General features: G+C 35.3%; 1 protein-coding gene across 10 annotated transcripts in view; it reads right to left on the reverse strand.

The window, feature by feature from the left end:
• Nucleotides 1-26,401, reverse strand: part of LOC127869864 (unconventional myosin-XVIIIa-like) — a 146,679-nt gene that overhangs the window by 90,029 nt on the left and 30,249 nt on the right. The window contains exons 1-3 of one of the 10 annotated variants that reach the window (XM_052412523.1): nucleotides 16,442-16,456; nucleotides 10,618-10,825; nucleotides 3,129-5,100 (exon numbers count right to left, since the gene is read on the reverse strand). The exons of 6 other annotated variants lie outside the window; for them this stretch is intronic. In XM_052412523.1, coding sequence (XP_052268483.1) covers nucleotides 3,129-5,078 — 1,950 coding nt within the window. In that variant the 5' untranslated portion in view covers nucleotides 5,079-5,100; nucleotides 10,618-10,825; nucleotides 16,442-16,456. Of the gene's footprint in view, nucleotides 1-1,398; nucleotides 1,529-3,128; nucleotides 5,101-10,617; nucleotides 10,867-16,441; nucleotides 16,457-26,401 lie in introns of those variants that run through there. 3 more of the 10 variants (XM_052412537.1, XM_052412529.1, XM_052412577.1) reach the window with 3 other exon arrangements.

The raw sequence follows: 26,401 nt of genomic DNA on the forward strand, positions 1-26,401 counted from the left end.
ACAGTGTGTGATTCATTTAGTTTGTAAAAGCAAATTGTTAATACAAGAGTGCAGGATCATGTGACTTTGTGGGTTTCTCAATTAAATCTTAATGGATGTAAACACACTTGTTATTGGTGCTTTTTAAAAAAAACACATTTTAAAACAATTTTTCTTAAGAATTTCGACTAGTTCATAAAAGACAGATGTTTATGCTGCTTAAGCCATTGTGAAATCAAAATTACTTTATTTAATAAACCTGTGTTGTTGTTAAAAAATTCCTCTATACTGCACGGTTATGCTTCATGCAACGTGAAATTTTGGCACCGATTTCAGACGTATTCAAGGATTTATTCTCATACCTTAAGATATCGACACAAACTGCAAGAAAAACTGTTTTTTATACACTAAAGATTTTTGCAAATGTATTTCAATCAATTGACATATTTAAAAAAAAAGTTTTTTACTGTTTGTTTACATTCTGTCCAGTCCATGTGTTAACCCCTGAAAACCCAGTTGATTCTGCGCCCTGAAAACTCTGGCCAATGACTTTCTTAATTGACTCAATTTTTTAAACTCAAATTGTCAGAAGTCTGTCTTAACACACTTTATTATACAGACTGCCATGTAACTGATCTTGATAAATATTTAGAGAAGCAAAGTACATAGAAATTACAATAGACTTCAGCTGAAATACTTTTCAAAACCTCCCTTTTACATCTCAAATTTTGGCAAAATGAAGACTGAGATAAACATAATGCTGTCATCACTGTCATTGCACATATTAAACCAATACAAATTTAACTCTTATTCCCAAAAGGCAGACGGTACATTTCAAGTGGAAATATTAGATATACTTCAGTAGCAATGGAAAATATTTCAAGTATCATGTATGAAATTTGATTCAAATGGGGACAATAGTTAGCTTCTGTATTGAACAGTAAAAAATCAATCATTATATTATAAATTTCCCCATTCAAACATGAAAGAGCTTCTCAATACACATTTTACCAACTTTACAGTTTACTATATAAATATGCTTGAGATATAAGTATTCAAGCACAACGTGAAAAGTTATAATAAGTTTAATCCCTTTGTATGCACACCTACATGAAAAATCTTTTTCATTACTTAAATATTTTGATAAATCTTTTTAAAGCCAAGATGATCTATTGCCACCAATTTACAATTACATTGTCAACAAAATATTTCAATAACTTGTCAAGTCAACAAAGTTTAAGTGTCATCTCTCATCATTTAATTCCCCCATTACAAAAATACCTAGCAACACCGTCTTTACTTGAACAAGAAGCATGTAAAACAATCCACAAAACACAAGTCCCATAACAGTGAATACATTTTTAAATACTTAAATCTGAGAAAAAATACTTGTTAACCCCATATCAAAAAGTCACCCACCTTATGTTTTAAATGATAACCTCGGTGAGCGGGTGTTGAATTTCCATGATGGGGAACATGGCCATGTTTATGCATAATTCATAATAGTCCAGTTACACACTATTAGTTTCACCAATCACTGGAAGTGAGTAACTGATAGGCTATGCTTACTAAAAACTTAGGACAGGTAGAGTATTGTTGACATTTCAAGCGTGCCCTATTGTCATACATTCAGATCATATGCAAATAAATAGTAGATATTGTGTCCTCACACATAGGCAACTGAGCATTTAAAAGCCATTCCACAAGGCTAGTGTTTGTACAACTCTGGGCTACTAATACCATACCTAATAGCCGCTCACAATGTTTCAATTTGAATGTTACAGTTTATAAATATTAGACCATAGTAATAAACAGATTCAAAGATTATGGTTTATTATAACAGCTGGTAATTTATTTGTATTTTCAATTACTGTTTTTAGAGCTTAATAGATTACAATGACTAAAATTACATAAAAGTATCTAGTGGCAAAATGTTTTCCTATTATGGGTAGATTATAGCTTATTGACATAATTTTGTTCATATTGACATTCCAATGCATTTAGAAATTACCTAATAAAAAAAAAAAAAAACACTGTACTTGTAAACCTGGAGTTTCAGATTATTTTCTTTTCAATTACTGACGTTTTGAAAGGATCAATCTACCTCGTTAAGAATAAAAAGCACTGCCATCAATGATCAAAACTGCAAATTCGAACATCAAAGACAACATAAACTGTATGTCAGAACTTTTACTGCAAGAAATAAACAATGTGTTTTTTTGATAAGAGATTGTAAAACTAAAAGCTAATCAAAACAAATAATGAGGACAACTTGTGCAATATATTTGATAAAGCACTGCTTTCTTAACAACTCTAGATGGTAATGGTATGTGACAAATTCCATACATTCTATCAGGGAAGAGTGTTGTTACCCAACTTCAAAAACACCATGGCCATTTACATCCATTAAGGCTGATTTAATAACTGCAGTATTTGAATGAATCTGCAATCATGAAACAAAGCAACCAGATTACTACAGAGAGATGGACCATGTGAATGCAGAGATGGATTTTACCTATGAAGGTGATCATATAGTTCTATACCAAGTGTAAACTTCACTTGGATTAAATGTAGAGAAAACGCTTTTTTAAACAGTAGCTTTCATTATCTTCAATCTAAATTAACAAAAATTTCTTTCACCAGTGCTGATTAACATGTACAAACAAAACGGCAGCAATCCCACACTTGGCTACCATGCACATGGTATAGAACCCAAGTTAGTACAGTCATACAGCCCATGTAGGTATCAAAATTGATAACTTGTGCAATAGAAATGACTGCCTGACCATACAACTAGCAAACAAATACTTCAAATATCAAGCCACTCCAGGCTGTTAAAATTTAATCAACTGATAAACTTGATACCTATATGCCTTTAGAATGCCACTACTTACACAAACAAAGGGCTTCATATTCATATCCAAACTGGCTGCCAACAAACTCAACAAAGATTTGGCAAGTAGTTGAAACTGTATAAAGCATAGAACAATGTCTTATCCAATTGACATTTCATTGCCTTTTAAATCTGATTACTTATACAGATTAAATCATATTGAAAATGTCAAATGAAGAAGAACAATTATCATGAAAATCTTCACTTGAGATAATATGAAAAACATATAATGTAAGACAATTAATTTATATATCACCTGATCTTCCCCAGAACTAGTAACAAATGTTGAAATAATCTGTGATAAGTCCATCTGTTGACAACTTTCCTGACCCACACATGTTGGCTTCAAGGGTTCTTCCTCTATTTTACTGGCCTGCAAACCAGTCTCCGACACCAGTAAAGGCTTTGCTTTCAATGGAGACCCTGGTCTGGGAGAAACCAGACTGCTCCCACTATGGGTCCGTTTTCGCTTGACATCCAACTCGCCAGAAGTAAGTCCATTTGTCACTGTCACTGCACTATCACTTTGAGTATGTGTAACTGGTCTTTTAGCTTTCACAAGATCAGTACTTTCAGGTGACTTAAAGTTTTCTTTACTAGGGTGTTTATCAGCATTTGAGACTCCCCTGGGTGTCCTAGCCCCACTTTCCCGTGGGGAGGCTCTGTTTGCTGGACTAGAAGCCCCCCGCGGGGATGGCTGCCGAGCCCTTGGAGAACTAGAAACACGAGGGGACCCAGCTTTTCTGGGTGAGGCACCAGCCCTTGGAGATGCTGCTATGACCTTTCTTGGCGAGGGATTGGACCCTCTAGGGGAGGGAGGAACTGCTCCTGGATTATTACTCCTACTATTTTTCTTTTCCAAAGGAGGTTTGCTTGCCTTTGCTGCTTGTAATACTTGATCATGTTCACCATTCCTTAAACTTGATTTTTTACCTGATTCCAACTCTTTTACACTTCTATCGGAAGTATTCATTTCTGAATCTGTGGATGGCATGCTTTTGTCCAAAGTATTTGTTTCTGCAGCACTGTTACCATCTACAACTATTGCCTTTGTAAGATCCAATGCTACATATTCTGTACTGCCATCTTTGCTTATAGAAAGGAAACTCTCTGACTCTACTTTCTTTATGGTTCGCAAAGGTTTAGAATTTGGAATAGGTAACTTTCTACCAGACGATGTCCTTTTGAGAGGGCTTTTAATGCTTGAGTCTTCAATACCTCCTGATAAACTTTCATTTGAAAATGTTTTGAGTGTCAAGCTCTGCTTTATTACAGGTACTTTTCTCTCAACTGATCCTGAAGATCTCAGAAGACTTGTATCACTGTCAGGCCTTTTTAAAAGACTTGACTTGGCTTCAAATGAATTTGCTTTTTCAAACTGTTCTTTTATACTCTTGATACCTGCAGCTGACTTTCTGGGACTGCAAACCTCATCTTGTTCTTCCTCAATGTCTTCTGAATCATCAGAACTGTTCAGTCCATGCAGGGACAATTTAAGTGAGTCTTCACTGTCTCTTGGGGATGTACTATCATATGCTATCTGAGGTGGTTTCTCTGACCTATTTCCCGCTGATGATGGCCTATTTCTGAGAGGATGTCTTTGTAATATATGAGGAGATGCTACCCTTACGTGACTGCCATCTGTGGAACGGGGTCTATTATTCAATAAACTTATCTGCTGAGACCTAAGGTACGACTGGGCAACATTTGTCCTACATTTTGCAATCACTGCAACCTTTGAAGCATCCTTTCTTGCACATGTAACATCTACTGTCTTTTCTAGAAATTTCTCATCATCACTGACAATATGTTGGTTATAATTTCCTCTCAGTGATTTACAACTAGAGATCCCAACAGTTTCACTATCAGAATTAATAATATTGCCAGTAACTTTCACAATTTCATGAGCAACCTGAACGATCTCTTCACTAACATCACTCTGGGCACTTACATCACTTCGAGGTGAGTCCCCCTCCACACTGACGCTCTCTTTACTGTTATTGTTCTCCTGCCTTCTACCACAGCGTCTGGTATACACTAAGGGGTCAGGGTTGTTCCTCTTTACTTCACCACCCTCGATCTTGTAACCTTCTAAAAGCTGACGCTGGCTGCTCACAAACAGGGAGTTGTTGAACCGGTTTGTTCCTCTGAGCTGACTCAAGCTACCCCCTGATTTCAGAGAGGACAAGCTCCTCTCTGCAGCCATTGGGAACCTCTAGGTTAGCGGCCTGAGAAATACAATAAATATATTGTATGTTAAGAACTACATATTATATCTAGTTGAATATTATCCATCAAGCTACATATATTTTAGAAACGTTCAATTGTTAATTTACAGAACTGTAACTTTTTGTATAATCACCAGTATTTTTTTTAATTTAATTTATTTATTTATGTGTTTATAAATTAATTAATATATTTATGTATTAATGTATTTAAAATATCACATTAATCATGTGTAAATTGTGTCCGCCCTCAAACACAAATCCCAAAAATTTATTTATTTTTTCTATGACAAAACATCTTGTTCAATCATTTGCCAAGCCTACTGGTATATTGCAAATAACCACGAAAAAAATGGTGACATGCAATAAATGCCTAGTGACAGGGTTTAGTCATGTACTGTGGTTTCATTATCCAGTGGTAAAAGGGTTTTTATCCTTATATTAAGTGCATAAATTATTATCACAAAAGTAATTGTAAATGCAAAAGCATATTACCCAAATAGTTTGAAAAAAATATAACTTCTATTTCTAAAAACATATTTCAGTGTATAGTACACATCTTACAAGAATTTCCTTAACCCATTTATGCCTTGTGGACTCTCCCATCTTTCTAAATTGGATCAATTTATTTCCAAAATTAGGGATGTCTAGAATATTTATTTCTATATTTATAATATTTCTTACAGAAATTCCTTTAAGCAAACAGCGCAGACCCTGATGAGACGCGTCTCATCTGGGTCTACACTGTTTGCCAATGCCTTTTTTCTAGAAGCTAGGCATAAATTGGTTAAAATAGAAATGCAAAAAGATTTTTATACATTTAGTGCAAACTAAAACAAGAGCACCGCCTTGCGGGTGCAGACCGCTCATCTATTTTCTTTTTAAAGGTGAAGGGGCTCTCATTTTCAATCACAAAGGAGGGAGGGGTGGAGTGAAGAGGGGTGCATTGTGTGGGGGTGTGGACATTTATTACATTATGTTCCAAAAATGCAAAAAAAAGGAAAAACAAAAAATTCGGGGGTGGGGGGGGATGGGGGTGGTGGGGGGGTGGGGGTGGGGATTCTTGGGTGCGATGGTTGGAGGGTATTTCAAACATAAAATAATAAAAATAAATATATATTTTTTTTAACCGTTTAAAAAAAAATTGGGGGGGGGGGTGAGGTGGGGGGGTATAGTGTGAGGGTGTGGTGGTAATTTGTGAGATGATCTTCAAAAAAAAAAAAAAAATTAGGGGGGGGGATTCAGGTGGGGGGTGGGGGGAGGGGGGGATTCTTGGGTGCGATGATGGTTGGGCGGTATTTCAATAGTTTTGTTTTTTAACCGTTTAAAAAAAAAATTGGGGAGGGGGTGGGGTGGGGGTATAGTGTGAGGGTGTGGTGGTCATTTGTGAGATGATCTTAAAAAAAATAAAAAAAATAAAAAAAATAATAATAGGGGGGGGGGGATTCGGGGGGGGGGGGGGGGGGGAAGGGGGGGGGGGCACGGGCGATGGTTTGGGTGGAGTCTATTGTGGTATGTCAGGTAAGAGTAGTTTTGTCAAAGTATCAAACAAATCTAATCATAAATAAAGAAGTTATGGCAATTTTAGCAAAATTTAATAATTTGACCTTGAGAGTCAAGGTCATTCAAAGGTCAAGGTAAAATTCAACTTGCCAGGTACAGTAACCTCATGATAGCATGAAAGTATTTGAAGTTTGAAAGCAATAGCCTTGATACTTTAGAAGTAAAGTGGATCGAAACACAAAATTTAACCATATATTCAAAGTTACCAAGTCAAAAAAGGGCCATTATTCCGTAAAAATGACATCCAGAGCTATGCAACTTGTCCTTTTACTGTACCCTTATGACAGTTTGCGAGTGTTCCAAGTATGAAAGCAATATCTATGATACTTTAGGGGTAAAGTGGACCAAAACACAAAACTTAACCAAACTTTCAATTTTCTAAGTATAAAGGGCCCATAATTCTGTCCAAATGCCAGTCAGAGTTACATAACTTTGCCTGCACAGTCCCCTTACGATAGTTAATAAGTGTTGCAAGTATGAAAGCAATAGCTTTGATACTGTAGGAATAAAGTGGACCTAAACACAAAACATAACAAAATTTTCAATTTTCTAAGTATAAAACGGGCACATAATTCTGTCAAAATGCCAGTCAGAGTTACATTACTTTGCCTGCACAGTCCCCTTATGATAGTCAGTAAGTGTTTCAAGTATGAAAGCAATAGCTTTGATACTTAAGGAATAAAATGGACCTAAACACAAAACTTAACCAAAATTTTCAATTTTCTAAGTATAAAAAGGGCACATAATTCTGTCAAAATGCACGCCAGAGTTATCGAACTTTGCCTGCCCAGTCCCCTCATGATAGTAAGTAAGTGTACCAAGTTTGAATGCAATAGCATTGATACTTTCTGAAAAAAGTGGACCTAAACGCAAAACTTAACCAAAATTTTCAATTTTCTAAGTATAAAAAGGGCACATAATTCAGTCAAAATGCATGCCAGAGTTATCTAACTTTGCCTGCCCAGTCCCCTCATGATAGTAAGTAAGTGTACCAAGTTTGAATGCAATAGCATTGATACTTTCTGAGAAAAGTGGACCTAAACGCAAAACTTAACCGGACGCCAACGCCGACGCCGACGCCGATGCAGACGCCAAGGTGATGACAATAGCTCATAATTTTTTTTCAAAAAATAGATGAGCTAAAAATGCAAAGAAAAACTGATCAAGAATAAAACAATGCATGTAAGAGTACTGCTATTCCATTTGATGTATATCACATAATACTGAAAGCTAAACTGGACACTCATAAATATTCAACAATCATACTGAAGAAACTTTAAGATAAATTATTTTAGTTAAATAAGACCTTTGTTCTTGATATAAGCTGATATTGTACTGTATTACTCAGCTTTATTTATATTCTTTATAGATACCTACAGAACTTAATTTATCCAAACAGATTTGAATTTGTGAACAATTAAATCAGTATATCCAATTTTATATTATATCTTATCCATGAAAAAAACAGTGTATGTAAACCTTTTCAATAAAATCAACAAATTCATTGAATTCAGTGCCGATCCTAATCCATTTCACAAATTATCTGTTGACTGTTAATGTAACCACAGATTAGCATGTACATTCACATTCATCAAAAACTGTAATTATATTCGTGACACTATGCATTTACCTAACCCGAATAAGGATTCAACTTCAATTACAAATATAAGTCATTTCCTACACTCCTGATGAAATATTGGATGAAAACCGTATTAATGCCTTTAATAGTTTAAGATTTGGGTTACCAGAATGAACAATACAAAGGTCACAGTGTATAAAAATTTGAGAAACCTGCCTTTCAAATTTTAACTGCAAAACAATTAAGTAGTAACATAATTTGATTTAATTAGAATAGTACTTGATTAGATTATAGACTGGTACCTTTGCTCAGTTAGTGGATGAACTAAAAGATGTTGGGCTTAAAACAACACCTAATTTCAGATTTGGAAGTACAAGATAATATTAACTTGAAGAAACAGTTATGCATATCTAAACAGAAATCTTTAGCTTTGTCTTCACATACAAAAAAATCACTTGAATTTTTCATTATTCTACATGTAAGAAATTTGTCACATATAATTATTATAACATAAAATATTACATGCAGTTATGGTATAGCATAATTTAAAGGTATTTTCAAAAAAAATTAATTTCAAAAGAAACGTACAGTTTATAAAGATGATTAAACAATTAAAAGATTCAAAAAAAGTTGTTTCGTCAGCACTATTTTCTATTGAGCAGTATAATATTTCATTTTTAAAGATACATTTTTCAAGCTTAATTGTCAGTTAAAAAGTCCATTTGAAAACTTTAAGGCATATTGATGCAGATGAATATTTTCAAAAATAAGATCATCGTTTAATAAGTATTTATAAGATGGTTGTTTATTTTTTTGTAAACATATTTTTATAGTTATAAAAAGTTGTCTTCTGGGAATCGTTTAATGTCCGCAGGAAAATCAGTAGCCATAATCTCTAGCCAAGGATTAGTCAATGCTTTTTTCATTTTAGGACAAGGACCTATAACCTTCATATTATAAATATTCCAAGTCAATTTAATTTAAATTCTTATATGCATTATTGTTTGATCTTAAACATTTGATTACATATTAAAAACAAACACAAGCTGTGTATGTGAAACACAATGCCCCCTACTGCACTTTGAAGCCGCACGGCAGCTATTTTAGAAACAAGGTTATATTTTGAATGTAAAGGTCACAGTGACCTTGACCTTTGACCTAGTGACCTCAAACCATGTTTGATTGTAGATCTCAATGAGATGCATCCACATGTGAAGTTTAAAGAACATAGACCCAAGAGTTTTCATTTTATGAGCAAGGTTAAAGTTTTGGGACAGACACACACATTCAATAACAGACGCACAGACAGACAGACAGACAGGCCAAAAACAATATACCCCCTGATCATTCAATCTGGGGGCATAACAATTTTAATAATAAACCTACTAGTAAAATTGGTTTTACACACTTCTATTTCTTAACATCTAAAAGTAACAATATGTGATTGTTTAGGGTGTAAGTTCAAACCCACTTGAGGCACTGTCAATTAATTATTTAATTATATAACTTTTTTAATAATAAATATATGTAATAAACAAGAGCACCGCATAACGGGTGCCAATGCTCGACTGCTGGTGCAGGTTTGAATAAATGAAAGCTTGTCAGAATTGTTTTTTTTAGAGGTCACAGTGACCTTGACCTTTGACCTTGTGATCCAAAAATGGGTGTGGCATATAGAACTCATCAAGGTGCATCTACATATGAAGTTTCAAAGTTGTAGGTGGAAGCACTTTGATTTTAGAGCCAATGTAAAGGTTTTAGCACGGCAGACGGCAGACGCCTAGCTGGCTATGACAATACCTCGGGTTTTCACCGAAAACAGCCAAGCTAAAAATTGGGAAGTTCTTTGTTTTTATAGCAGTCTATATTATAGAGGATGGAAATACCATCAGTATGCCCCTTAAAGCTACCATGATAATCACTGTATTCAACATTCCATAAAACCAGCTGCCAGTCTATCGATAGGAGATTTACGAGCTGAATTTATACTACCCTATAATTGTCTGAATGTAATTTGTTTCACGCATATAATTAATATAGTATGTTTTCTGTAACTTGAGCCAAGCTAGTTTCCAAAATATATTTGAACAGGCAATCTTTGCCAAATTAATCAGCTTATCCAATAGTGCAATAGATGTAACGGGTTTAACTTATGTACTGAACGTAGCTTTAGACACAACATTTTAATTGGCTAAATACTATGAGAATTACAACCATTGATACATACTGAGAAATTGCAACATATGACAACTAACTAGCAGATTTATGACCACAGTCATTTTAGTCTTGTATTTAAGTTTAATGATTGTCAAATCATTCGGAAAATAACATCTACAATACATACTAAATAAAGAATAACAAAAATAAAATATACATACCATTTTCCTTGTTTGGACGAGCTTGCTCAGGTGTGGATGGCAGCTATGATCCAGTTTTGTCAGAAAATCTCATGGCAGTCAATTGAAAACATGATCCATTGTGCATCAAATCCTTCTAGAGCTTGCACTCATATGCTTCTTCAAATATAAATGTCACCAACAGCGCGATGTCATCATGCACAAATGTTCTCATTTGCATAAGAACTTCCTGCATAATTCATTAACACGGTCCATCATATTGCCATAAAAAACATTATCCTGTCTTTAATTTAGGCGTATTAAACGAAAAAAGTTTCTCATGAGAGTGCAAATAAATTGTTCATATTTTTTACAAAAATGAATAACAATTTGCATCAATTAATCTATAATGTGTGTCTTAACGAAATTTATTAAATGTTTTCTATTAAAACCAACTTATTTGTAGATACAATTAATTAAGTTGATTACTGGCTTCGATATTCTGAATGTTTTAAAATAAAACATTTCACATAATATATGCATTAAACAATTCAATGGCTCACAGCCAAATGTGTTCAGTTACATCCATTAAAATGCATGCATAATGAATCATACATTTTGATAATACATACAGCTTTATACAAAATACTTTAATTTTAAATTTTAAACAGCTTTCAAGTATATTTCACTATCCATTTCTTCATGAAACACTTCAAGATATTTTATTTCGACAAAACACATCATAGCAAAAAAAAAATAACTCAGATTTCACATCAATGACATATTATACTCCACATATATTAAAGTTATCTTGAATTTCTATATCAAATATCTATGGACTGATTCCAATATTTTCAATGCAAACACTTTTCTTTGGTTGAGATTGTGTGTTTAATAAATGGCAATTTTGTTGACCTTTTAATACAATAAATAAAGATCAAATTAACACCTGTATTTAAATACTATTTAAAACTATTGTATTAGATCAACCTTCACAGATTTTTTTTGAAAATCAGTGACCTATTGCTCCCTGATCTAATTACTCTCCTTTATTTAGTCAAATTATCTGCTAATTGAGATATTTAGAACACTTTTAACCCTTTGCCTGCTGGGAAATTTTTCGTCTGCTAAAATGTTGTCTGCTGAATTTCTAAAATTTGCATTTTCTTCGATTTTTTTCAAAGAATACTATCAGAATATCAAACAGTTTGGATCCTGATGAGACGCCATGTTCTGTGGTGTCTCATCTGGATCTAAACTGTTTGCAAAGGCCTTCAAAATTAGGTTCCCGCACTGAAAGGGTTAAAACACTGCTTCCTGTAACCTTGAAATAAATGATCTTTGCTCTGGTAAAATGGAGCTCAATGCAAGTGTGTAAAGTGTCCTTAAAGATAAGCCTGTACAGTCTGCAGGGGCTTATAATTCAGGGAAGACACTAGTTGTCTATGTACAGTCTGCTAGGGCTATTCAGGGAAGACACTTGTTGTCTATGTACAGTCTGCAGGGGCTATTCAGGGAAGACACTAGTTGTCTATGTACAGTCTGCAGGGGCTATTCAGGGAAGACACTAGTTGTCTATGTGCAGTCTGCAGGGGCTATTCAGGGAAGACACTAGTTGTCTATGTGCTTAAACACGATGCCTGTACAGTCTGCAGGGGCTATTCAGGGAAGACACTAGTTGTCTATGTGCTTAAACAAGATGCCTGTACAGTCTGCAGGGGCTATTCAGGGAAGACACTAGTTGTCTATATGCTGTCTGCAGGGGCTATTCATGGAAGACACTAGTTATCTATGTGCTTCCTGTACAGTCTGCAATGGCTATTCAGGGAAGACACTAGTTATCTATGTGCTTCCTGTACAGTCTGCAGGGGCTATTCAGGGAAGACACTAGTTATCTATGTGCTTCCTGTACAGTCTGCAGTGGCTATTCAGGGAAGACACTAGTTATCTATGTGCTTCCTGTACAGTATGCAGGGGCTATTCAGGGAAGACACTAGTTATCTGTGTGCTTAAACACGATGCCTGTACAGTCTGCAGTGGCTATTCAGGGAAGACACTAGTTATCTATGTGCTTCCTGTACAGTCTGCAGGGGCTATTCAGGGAAGACACTAGTTATCTGTGTGCTTAAACACGATGCCTGTACAGTCTGCAGTGGCTATTCAGGGAAGACACTAGTTATCTATGTGCTTCCTGTACAGTCTGCAGGGGCTATTCAGGGAAGACACTAGTCATCTATGTGCTTAAACACGATGCCTGTACAGTCTGCAGGGGCTATTCAGGGAAGACACTAGTTGTCTATGTGCTGTCTGCAGGGGCTATTCAGGGAAGACACTAGTTATCTATGTGCTTCCTGTACAGTCTGCAGGGGCTATTCAGGGAAGACACTAGTTATCTATGTCCTGTACAGTCTGCAGGGGCTATTCAGGGAAGACACTAGTTATCTATGTGCTTCCTGTACAGTCTGCAGGGGCTATTCAGGGAAGACACTAGTTATATATGTCCTGTACAGTCTGCAGGGGCTATTCAGGGAAGACACTAGTTATCTATGTGCTTCCTGTACAGTCTGCAGGGGCTATTCAGGGAAGACACTAGTTGTCTATGTCCTGAACAGTCTGCAGGGGCTATTCAGGGAAGACACTAGTTATCTATGTGCTTCCTGTACAGTGTGCAGTGGCTATTCAGGGAAGACACTAGTTATCTATGTGCTTCCTGTACAGTCTGCAGGGGCTATTCAGGGAAGACACTAGTTGTCTATGTCCTGTACAGTCTGCAGGGGCTATTCAGGGAAGACACTAGTTGTCAATGTGCTTCCTGTATAGTCTGAAGTGGCTATTCAGGGAAGATACTAGTTATCTATGTGCTTCCTGTACAGTCTGCAGGGGCTATTCAGGGAAGACACTAGTTGTCTATGTCCTGTACAGTCTGCAGGGGCTATTCAGGGAAGACACTAGTTGTCTATCTCTGTACAGTCTGCAGGGGCTATTCAGGGAAGACACTAGTTGTCTTTGTACAGTCTGCAGGGGCTATTCAGGGAAGACACTAGTTGTCTATGTGCAGTCTGCAGGGGCTATTCAGGGAAGACACTAGTTGTCTATGTGCTTCCTGTACAGTCTACAGGGGCTATTCAGGGAAGACACTAGTTGTCTATGTGCAGTCTGCTAGGGCTATTCAGGGAAGACACTAGTTGTCTATGTGCTATTCAGGAAAGACACTAGTTGTCTATGTGCTATTCAGGGAAGACACCAGTTGTCTATGTGCTATTCAGGGAAGACACTAGTTGTCTATGTGCAGTCTGCTAGGGCTATTCAGGGAAGACACTAGTTGTCTATGTGCTATTCAGGGAAGACACTAGTTGTCTATGTGCTTAAACAAGATTTTTGTTAAGAAGAGACTTCCTTTTAATGTAAATACCATAATACAGAAAGTGTTATCCTTGATTAGCCTGTGTGGACATCACAGCACAGGCTTTTCTAAGACATTACTCAACATGAATGCATTAAGATCCATTATCCCAGAGCAAGGCTCAAGTATATTCATACAAATATTTGATTTGCATTTTATTTATAAATTCAAAAGTCCAAAATAATTTATAGATAAAAGCAAATATTACCAAAAAATACACAAAAAGTATCAGTTATCAAAAAGGCATTATTGTTTGCAACACATAACTTCATGTAATGAATGGTTTCACTCTGGAGACTAAGTGCAGTCAATAAAAAGGTTGAACAAGCATCATTATTTACCAATTACAGTAAAGTCATTTTTTAAGCATGTATAAATAATTAAGAAATTCTCTTTCCATTAAACGGTTTACAATACATACATTAAGCAGCAGCTGTTCCAGGGATGGAAATTAGTGGTTGCCCGTGAGCCCGGGGCAAGTAGATTTTAGCCTGGGCAACTTAAATGTTGGTAGTCCAGCCGGGCAACTAGCTTTAATAAGCTTGAAACATTCAAGTAAAATTAAACATTTAATAAAATTGGCGACTGTTGATTAATAATTTTAACAATATTTATTCATAAAGGCCAAGGAAATTATTCAACTCAAGACTCATATTAAGACATTATACACAGAAAGTGTGTAATGTAAGCAATTGTGTTCAGTTATCTTTTATTTAAAGAAAGTATTAGATACACATGACACTACATGTACATTGTACTGGGCTCGTTAGTCTTTAGCTGGGCAACCAAAGTAGTAAAGATGGTTGCCCGTGTGGGCAACCAATTGTATAACGTTAGTTTCCATCCCTGTGTTCTAATGCAACTTTTATCATGCAATAACACAGATTTCTATTTATCATTTTAATTAAAAACCGATGTGAAGGCTCTAAATCCATTTATTCACACTCTATACTGAAAGTACCATTGTAGATTTCTGGTATTGGCATCCTCTTAATAGTTTGAACAGCGTTCTGAGAAAACTGGGCTTAATGCATGTGCGTAAAGTGTCATCCCAGATTAGCTTGTGCACTCTGTACAGGCTAATCAGGGACAACACTTTTGCTTTTATGGTGTTTTTCATTTCAAGGAAGTCCTCCTTACCGAAAATCAAGTTTAGGCAGAAAGTGTGGTCCCTGATTAGCCTGTGTGGACTGCACAGGCTAATCTGGGAGCACATTTTACGCACATGCACAAAGCCTAGTTTTCTAAGAACGCGTATCATTTGTGTCTAAAACATGGAAACATAGATTCAGAGGGCTTAGTTTTCACTTCCAACCCATAGCAGATCAATCATCAAGCCAAAATCAGTACTATCAATATTGGCCAGATAACCTGTAAACGCGGTAATCTTTCTTAATTCTCATCTCTACTTTCACTGATAAATATAATATTTAAAACAGTACCATAGTATTAAATATAGGAGGAAAATTCTTAAATTGTTAACTTGTGTGAGTTTAGGAACAAATAAATGGAAAATAATCTACCTCATTACATGATTCACCAAATCTCTTATATAGTTTAAACACAAACAAAAAGAAAAGTTAGGAACTCTTCGAGAAAATCTTTGGAAAAACAAGGCTTCAGGCATGTGGGAAAACTATCCTCCCAGATTAGCCAGTGCAGAACAGTGTTCCTTAAATCAACACTTACATATTATTTAATTTCTATGCACTTGCAAAATTAATAAATTCAACTATTATAAAAATGATACATTATATAGATAGAAGGAGTAAATATTTGTTATTATCATTAGCAACACTGGTACATGAGTCAAATGAAGAAAGTATAACATAAGTAACATTAAAACATTTTAGTCACCTAAATGGGGTCAAAATATAAATTTTATAGTAAGTTAAACAAACAAAAAAATACAGCAATATATTATCAGAATTTTTAAAGACTTCTTAACTTGTAACGAATGTCTTGCTCTGTAAAAGGATCAGTCATGAAAGCAGTGTGAATTTTCAAACTATTCCTCATTCTAACAAGACTGTACAAAATATAATTAATAAATAAGTACAATAAACAAACAACACAATACACATAATTATAAACTGATTTTGTGTTGGTGACCAACAAACCCAAAGCTATATATCCGATCAATCAAATCTGATCAATAATTGCATTCTGTTCAATAGATGGGTTGACCTAAACCAATAGCTGTTGGAGAATAACTGCAGCAACAATAACTTGCACTTCAGAACAAATCATTCCCCGCAAAGGAAAGTTCTATAAATTAATGTCCATATGAACGCCCAATACACTTTGGAAAACTTTCATTGCCAAATTAACTTTTGCGCATCAAATTATTTTACTGTGCTGTCTAGATAATTTGAAAACCTTAAAACTTCCAAAACTACAACACTCAAAACTCACAACTGCACGCATTCAAGCAAAACAACATAACTTTACTAAAACACCCACACATTCACAACATGTAATGTCATTTGATTTTTGGTTGTAATTTTAGTAAGTGTCTCATTAAAATTTAAAACATCCATGCAAATGGCAACATGTAGAGGACCACAAATTTGGGAACTATCACATTGATCTGTCAAACTTCTGTTTGCTTAAGAAGATAAGATCGCCTACCATTATTCCTATCTATTTCAAGTTGTTTAAAAAATCAGAAGCAGTTTAAATAAGCTACCTTATCACATAAAATCTCTGGGCTTTGAAAATGAAGCAAGGGCCTAACATTTTGGAGGTCAAGTTGAATGCAAAGAAAAAATACAAAGGCACATCACCATATTAAAGGGGTGTTAAGATAGTTAATAGGCAGAGAAGAGTTCACCATGGGCTTGAAGTCAATAGAGCTGAAATGATAACAAGCCAATAAAGGATGCCATCAGAACCAATCACCCTAGAGGTCAGTGACCCTTCAACTATCTTGAGAGAACTGATTATTGAAGTGATACTTAGCAACTATGTTACCTAAAACCACTTGCTAGACCTGTTCCAGTTATGGTCATGTTAATAAGGGAAAATTACTGTTACAATTGCAAACAATGGATTAATGACTACGCATATTATTAAGTGCGCAAATGTTTATAATCAGGAACGCCAGGACAAACCATTTTATGATTTTAATATATGTTAAAACCCAGAAATAAAACTGTAAAGGAGTCATAACAGGCAAACATGTTTTTTTTGTGATGGTACACTGTATATAAGACCTTGTACCGTGACTGTTATCATACTTGTTCCTTACAAAGGTTAAATAAAAAACCTCAAATCAGCAAATAAATTGGTTGCCATTCAGAATGTTGAAGGCATTAGTATGCAGTCTTCACTGAAAAGCAAAATATGGTCAATGAATATGAATGGGATTTTCTCTCAGGTTACACAACTTTAGTTCAATGACCATGGACCAGCGACAGTTGCACAATTAAAACAATATTGAGCTGTCAATCATACGTGTCATCAATACAATGTACTCTCAATGCACCTTCACCTAATGGTAATATTATATCTTGAAGACGTACCTTTATTGATATCATTAAGCAACTTATTGGCTCCATTTGTAGCACATGCCCTTTATAACACTCATCCCCAAATTTTCTGAGATACATGGATACCATTCAAGTGTACAATCAAAGAGAACCCTAATTGTTCATTTTTTCGCGTTTTTTTTTTTTTAAACCAACACCCCCTCTCTGTGGTAGAAATACTCTTTTTTATGTCCCCCACTATAGTAGTGGGGGACATATTGTTTTGCCCTGTCTGTTGGTTGGTCTGTTGGTTGGTTGGTTGGTTGGTGCGTTTGCGCCAACTTTAACATTTTGCAATAACTTTTGCTATATTGAATATAGCAACTTGATATTTGGCATGCATGTGTATCTCATGGAGCTGCACATTTTGAGTGGTGAAAGGTCAAGGTCAAGGTCATCCTTCAAGGTCAGAGGTCAAATATATGTGGCCAAAATCGCTCATTTAATGAATACTTTTGCAATATTGAAGATAGCAACTTGATATTTGGCATGCATGTGTATATCATGAAGCTGCACATTTTGAGTGGTGAAAGGTCAAGGTCAAGGTCATCCTTCAAGGTCAGAGGTCAAATATATATGGCCAAAATCGCTCATTTTAATGAATACTTTTGCAATTTTGAAGATAGCAACTTGATATTTGGCATGCATGTGTATCTCATGGAGCTGCACATTTTGAGTGGTGAAAGGTCAAGGTCAAGGTCATCCTTCAAGGTCAGAGGTCAAATATATGTGGCCCAAATCGTTCATTTAATAATACTTTTGCAATATTGAAGATAGCAACTTGATATTTGGCATGCATGTGCATCTCATGGAGCTGCACATTTTGAGTGGTGAAAGGTCAAGGTCAAGGTCATCCTTCAAGGTCAGAGGTCAAATATATGTGGCCCAAATCGCTTATTTTATGAATACTTTTGCAATATTGAATATAGCAACTTGATATTTGGCATGCATGTGTATCTCATGGAGCTGCACATTTTGAGTGGTGAAAGGTCAAGGTCAAGGTCATCCTTCACAAGGTCAAGGTCATCCTTCAAAGTCAAACGTCATATAGGGGGACATTGTGTTTCACAAACGCATCTTGTTTTTTCTGGGGGGTTTTCCTGATATGTGGTATTGAGCAATGTGATCAATTTAAATTTCATCTTATGTATTTGTACAGCTGGATGACTTTCGATCTATGTACAAATTAAATTATCTTTTATGCATTTTTATAAAATTAATAAGAATTACTTTTAAAGGGTCCTTTTAAAGTTTTGGTTAATTGAAAAAAATTGAAACAAATTGTTTCAGATTTGCGTAGTAGTTATGAAAGTTGCAAGGAAACAGGTATATTGAGCATTTTCTATGCTCTTAATTATTCATTATATGCAGCCTTTGGCTTTATAAAAACCTAAAAATTATCAAGCGTTACAAACATGACACGATTGAATAATTTTGAGAGTTCTGTTGTTAACATTATATTTTTGTGACATAACAAGGATTGCTTATATAAAAGTATCAAATAAACCACTCAACATATTAGCACGGCCGGCCGAGAGGTTTAAGAGCTAAAATTTTACTCCAAGGGTTTAGTGGTTCAAGCCCAGTTTTCCTTTAAAAATGTTATTCTTATGTTTTGACTTGAGCTTTTTAGTTCAAATGTTAACATCTATCAATTTAAAGCATTATAATTATAATGACAAACTTCAATAAATGTCTAAATCTATGAAAAGGTCCTTTTAAATAAAATGGTTAGTAAACAAGTAATTGACATGAGTATTTAATGTGTATATACATTTGTTATCCAAATTGCATTACCAATTATTATTGTTCAAATGATATTAAAAAATTCAAGCTACACTTAATCATTTCTCATCTTTTTTGTGTAAATCCTTAGTCCTTATTAAAAGCCTGCAAAATAATATTTCTTCATGAACGTCTTCATAGAACAGGTTTAAATAAATTTGTTATTTTATTGCATTTTAGGATTGGTGTACATTAAGAGCGTCATATTATTAAAATTAAACTTTATAAATGGTAATGATATTGTTTGGTTAAAGAAGAACAAGATCTGGTAAAATTTAGTGAGGTTCGGTATACTTGATATTTTATAAGTTATCAGACCTCATGTCTGGTAAAAAAATTGTTGTCTTTATCATGGGTTGATATATGTATATATGCTTTGAGAATTTTTTGCAAGTCTAAGTTTATTCCCTACATTCCTTGGTGCATCTTTTAAAGCAAATACGGTACCTGTCAAAAACACCCAGTAAAATGAAAACAAAACATAAAATATGACATTGAGGACTCCAATTTTGCTGCAATTTATGCCTCTACTGTAACATTAAGTAAAGATTAAATAAGGTACAAAGAAATGATTATAGCATTCATTTTAGGTTTAATATATTGTTTAATGTATTAAATAACAGTTATTATGATTGTTTAACTATAGGTAAATGCAAGCTAAAAGTAAATGAATACTTAAAGAGTGCAAACTTGTATTGACTGTTGGGAATCAGAGAAGATAATTGTCAAGCCGAAAGGGTTGACATTAATGTAGATTGGAACACTCTTTTTTAAAAGCATGTTCCCCATAAGAAGCCTCATGCTAAATGGTGCCTTTAGAGTCAGTGTCTTGTTCTGAGAAAACTGGGCTTAATTCATGTGCGTAAAGTGTCGTCCCTGATTAGCCTGTGCAGTTCGCACAGGCTAATCAGGGACAACACTTTCCGCTTATATGATATTTTTAGTTTCAAGGAAGGCCCTTCTTACCGAAAATCAAGTTTAGGCGGAAAGTGTCGTCCCTGATTAGCCTGTGCGGACTGCACAGGCTAACCTGGGACAACACTTTACGCACATGAATTAAGCCCAATTTTCTCAGAACAAGACACAGTCAGATCTTTTGAATGCTGCACAAGTAGAGATCAAACAAACAATAACGACCAAGGATATGAGTCACAATCTGGCAATACCAGGCTAAATACATTTTCTACTTAACTTTCTGTCTAAACTAAATTTTCATGTAAAAGAGATTTCCATTAACCCATTCATGCCTAGCATCTAGAAAAAAGGCCTTGGCAAACAGCGTAGACCCAAATGAGACGCCGCATGATGCGGCGTCTCATCAGGGTCTGCGCTGCTTGCTTTAAGGAATTTCTGTAAGAAATATTCAAAATATAGAAATAAATATTCTAGACATACCTAATTTTGGAAATAAATTGATCCAATTTAGAAGGATTGGAGAGTCCACTAGGCATAAATGGGTTAAACTAAAAATTCAGAGACAGCTGATAGTTTCATCACAGCAGTCTGCACAGGCTAATCTTGGTGGATAGCATATCTGTTAACCCTGATTTTCCCTCAGGGCAGCTCAGATCTTTGACAAAATAGCGACCTCATCTGACATTAACATTACATGTTTATTACCAACTAGTGCATTCACACATTGGATTATTGTAATGATGTGTTACATGCAACAAAATGTCTTATTTATTACATTAATTATGTACACAAAATAATGCAACTCAATGAATTCAGTTGTTTTATTGCCTTTTCTATGCTACGAAATGTTTGAACTTTTGTCAAATCATAGCATCCAAGCATAGATTAAATATCCAAAGAATGATTCTCCTCTTAGTTTACTTTCAAGAAAGACTTCAGAAAAAATGTACTACTAACAGAAGTAAAGGAATAATTTCAGCTTCAAATTAATAACCATTATCATCCCCCACCTTAGGTGGAGTGTATTATTATGTGGATAAGAGGATGATGCATCACCAATGCCGTCACTATAAATTTAATTTAAATTTATTTGGCATGGGTTATGAATTCAACAAATTTGATTGTTAAAATAATCGGGCGATTATCATGCCATGTTTGATTTATAAGTTAAAAAACATGCACAATAACAAAGCTAGTTTTAATCTAACAAAATATAAAATAAGATAATGACATCACACTGTGTCTTAGGCAGTATTCAAAAGAAAGGTAACTCTTCAAGTCATTACTGAATATATGCAGCGTAATTACTTCCCTTGATAATAATTATAACTTTGAGAAGCATTCACAAGTTGTGATAAACCATGTGCATTCAGACATACACAATTTATTAAATACTAAAATATCAACCATTTTCTTGAGCACATTCCACTGTAACCTTGTATAACAAATCAATCAAACAACTTGCTAAAATAGTTGCAAGGGATTACATTTAGTACAAACATCTCTTTCAGAGGGTGCTGAACTGTCTAGGCATATCATTTGTAAGCTTAAAGCAAGTACATAACCTAATTACTTTTTTTTTCAAAACAGATGAAACATCGATGAATAAAAAACGAGAATACAATTTCAAAAGCATAAATACCAGCAAATAAACAAATTAAAGAGTTTAGTCTGCGCAGATTCACTAATACCACGCCTAGGCCACGACTTTTTTTTTATTGGTTTACAAAAATTGTTTTGAAAATGGTCCATTGGGCGGTCGAAAAAAAAAAAAAAAAAAAAACATCATTGGAAAAAAAGTTAATACTAATAACATCAGAACAAAGACAACATATCTTTTTTAATCTTAACACAGAGACAAAAAATCAAATTATGCAATGAAACACATCTATATCTTCAAATGAAATGAGTCCTAAAGCACCTTTTGTAACATCAGGCAATTTTAAACACTCCATTACATGACATGCGTTCTTCTCCCATTAAAACGAAAAACTGCGCTTCATTTCCATAATTCGATGCGCACCATTACGCAACAATGCGATGCCCGTTGCATAAATCTTATATAAGATAAACTACTCATACACAAATTACCCGGTATGTGTTTGCTCTTACTCGACTTATGAGATCGTACATGAAAAAAAAATCGAGGTAGATCGATCCATGCGTCGTCGCGGTAATGTTTGTCAAAGTTGTTGTTGTCATGAAAACTCGTTGATTTACAACGCAAAACGTCTTATTTGAACTGTCGCGAATTAATTTAATCATATTTGTCAACTTCGCTTTTGCTTTATTTTGATAATTTAATCCAAAGTTTAATGTTAGCAAGTGTTTTTTTTACTGGAATTGTAAACAAGAAGTCAGTTAAAGTCTTCCGAAAATGTGCAGTCTGTGTGAATTGACAGTTTGACGTCATCAAAGGAAAGCCGCTTTCTGTCGGAAGCAATAAAGCGACAAATTTCGCGCCAAAAAAATTGGCTTCCTTTGTCTAGCAATCAACATGCCGAACCAATCGTGTGTTTGTTTCTCAATTGCAATCCTCCAATTTAATAAAAGCACGTGCATAGCTCCGCCTTCGAATCTTTTGCAGAGAACGGAGGCAGAGTTTAACGGTTAATTGAGCTAGTGTTTTACGCAAGTTGAGTTCCGATTTGCCGAAATTACTCAGCCCTAAGCATTGAAAAGACAAATACATTTATCAATGATTTTCCGAGATATACCGATTTCCAAACTTTCTGTACAGTTCCTATAAACTATGGCGGACGTGTTTACAAAATTCCAAAACACATATATCGTAAATAATGGCAGTGTTTTATTGGATTATTTATACTAATTATCAAATACTTTTTTATCTACTATAATATCGGGTTTGTTTAATATAATTAACATGTTAAACAATATAGTTGCGTCACAGACTCGGAAATAAATTTTGATGGGGTCGACATTTTACTGACGCTGATTTTCTTATTGTCTGTAATTTTTACCCGAAATAAATTTTGAGAAGTGCCCATAAAAGGACTGGTACATAATGTGTCACATTGAAAAATATCCCGATCTCTGCAATATATGTGAACCAATCGTTGATTGTACTTACCCGATTTTATTCGCAACTGTACTCAAACCGGATCGTTTTTTCTCGTTTCGCTCGTTTTGCAGTGCGGTCGGGAATAAAATATTTTTTAAAAAGACGATTTTCCGATTTTATTTTTTTTCCCATTTTCCAAAAATTAGGGTCGGCGGTTTTGTAAACCAAGAAATATAAAAGTCGTGGCCCTAGACACAATAAATTTTGGTTCTTCAACAGATATGCAAAAAGTGTTCATGTTGGCATAAACTTGTTTGTTTCTTTGAAATATATATTATCATATCAAGGCTCAGCTGTGAGAGTGATGTAGGGGGATAACTTTGTCCGGGGCATATGTGTCTTGTTCTGAGAAAACTGGGCTCAATTCATGTGCGTAAAGTGTCGTCCCAGATTAGCCTGTGCAGTCCGCACAGGCTAATCAGGGATGACACTTTCCGCTTTAATGGTATTTTTAGTTTTAAGGAACTCCCTCCTTACCGAAAAGCAAGTTTAGGCGGAAAGTGTCGTCTCTGATTAGCCTGTGCGGACTGCACAGGCTAATCTGGAACGACACTTTATGCACATGAATTAAGCCCAGTTTTCTCAGAACAAGACACATATTTACTCCCCCCTCAAATTACATAAAAGGGAGTAAACTTCTTATTATTTGTTTCCCGTAGCTGTTTAACCCAGCTTTTTTTTCCTTTAATGACCTTTACATAACAACAGCATATTGGAATGCAAACATTCAAAAATTTAATTGGCTGGTTCAAGAGTATTACCCCTGAACTTTGGCTACATAACAAAGTCTGTGTACAGTTTATAGCATAAATTATGTACCATTGTTAAGTGTAAGGAATTCAAGACTTCTCTCCTGCATGTCCAGACAACATGATAGACACAAGCTTTGTCCCAGTTACAAACAAGAGCACCGCCTTGCGGGTGCAGACCGCTCATCTATTTTCTTTTTGGGTGCGATGGTTGGACGGTATTTCAAACATAACTGTTTAAAAAAAAAATTGGGGAGGGGGGGGGGGGGGGGGGTATAGTGTGAGGGTGTGGTGGTCATTTGTGAGATGATCTTAAAAAAAAAAAATTAGGGGGGGAGGGGGGAAGGGGGTAGGGGGGGGGGAGGGCACGGGGGATGGTTTGGGTGGAGTCTATTGTGGTATGTCAGGTAAGAGTAGTTTTGTCAAAGTATCAATCAAATCTAATCATAAATAAAGAAGTTATGGCAATTTTAGCAAAATTTAATAATTTGACCTTGAGAGTCAAGGTCATTCAAAGATCAAGGTAAAATTCAACTTGCCAGGTACAGTAACCTCATGATAGCATGAAAGTATTTGAAGTTTGAAAGCAATAGCCTTGATACTTAAGAAGTAAAGTGGATCGAAACACAAAATTTAACCATATATTCAAAGTTACTAAGTCAAAAAAGGGCCATAATTCCGTAACAATGACAACCAGAGTTATGCAACTTGTCCTTTTACTGTACCCTTATGATAGTTTGCGAGTGTTCCAAGTATGAAAGCAATATCTATGATACTTTAGGGGTAAAGTGGACCAAAACACAAATCTTAACCAAATTTTCAATTTTCTAAGTATAAAGGGCCCATAATTCCGTCCAAATGCCAGTCAGAGTTACATAACTTTGCCTGCACAGTCCCCTTATGATAGTTAATAAGTGTTGCAAGTATGAAAGCAATAGCTTTGATACTGTAGGAATAAAGTGGACCTAAACACAAAACTTAACCAAATTTTCAATTTTCTAAGTATAAAAAGGGCACATAATTCTGTCAAAATGCCAGTCAGAGTTACATTACTTTGCCTGCACAGTCCCCTTATGATAGTTAGTAAGTTTTGCAAGTATGAAAGCAATAGCTTTGATACTTAAGGAACAAAATGGACCTAAACACAAAACTTAACCAAAATTTTCAATTTTCTAAGTATAAAAAGGGCACATAATTCTGTCAAAATGCACGCCAGAGTTATCTAACTTTGCCTGCCCAGTCCCCTCATGATAGTAAGTAAGTGTACCAAGTTTGAATGCAATAGCATTGATACTTTCTGAGAAAAGTGGACCTAAACGCAAAACTTAACCAAAATTTTCAATTTTCTAAGTATAAAAAGGGCACATAATTCTGTCAAAATGCACGCCAGAGTTATCTTACTTTGCCTGCCCAGTCCCCTCATGATAGTAAGTAAGTGTACCAAGTTTGAATGCAATAGCATTGATACTTTCTGAGAAAAGTGGACCTAAACGCAAAACTTAACCGGACGCCGACGCCAACGCCGACGCCGACGCCGACGCCAAGGTGATGACAATAGCTCATAATTTTTTTTCAAAAAATAGATGAGCTAAAAAAAGCATTAAAATCCATCTCACAGAATTTCAGGGTGATTACTCGGTCACTTAATCGTCCCAAGAAGACATATCAAATGGAAACCAATTTAACACTTAATGTAACAGTGACCTTGACCTTTGAACTAGTGACTCAAATTTCAAAAGGGGTCATTTACAAGTTGTTGATTGGAAACGATTTTCATACTTATAGGGGCATTGACTTTGACTTTTGATTTTACAGCTAAAACAAAGACAAATGGCAAACAAGAGCTGTGCAATCAGAGACAGATGCCCCCTTTCCCCAAAAAAGGGCCTTTCCACAGGATATTTTGTATGACTTATCAAACGGAAACCAATTAAACACTTAATGTCACAGTGACCTTGACCTTTGAACTAGTGACTCCAATTTGAATGGGGGTCATCCACTGTCCAAGGGCAATGCAAATGTGAAGTATCAAGCCAATTGGTCAATTTGTTGATGAAATCTTGATCGGAAACGATTTTCACACTTATTGTGGCAGTGACCTTGATCTTTGACCTAGTGACCACTACTTCAATAGGGGTCATCTACTGTCCAAGGCAAATGCACATAGGAAGTATCAAGCCAATCAGTGAATCAGTTGACAAGTAATTGATCTGAAACAATTTCACACTTTGTGCAACAGTGACCTTGACCTTTGACTAAGTGACCCAAATTTCAATTCAGGCTATTCTGCTCTTGTATGCCAATGCACATGGGAAGTATCAAGCCAATTAGCCTTTCCATTCACAAGTAATGGATCTGAAAC

The sequence above is a fragment of the Dreissena polymorpha genome, chromosome 1 (assembly GCF_020536995.1).
Source record: "Dreissena polymorpha isolate Duluth1 chromosome 1, UMN_Dpol_1.0, whole genome shotgun sequence".
Classification (NCBI taxonomy): domain Eukaryota; kingdom Metazoa; phylum Mollusca; class Bivalvia; order Myida; family Dreissenidae; genus Dreissena; species Dreissena polymorpha.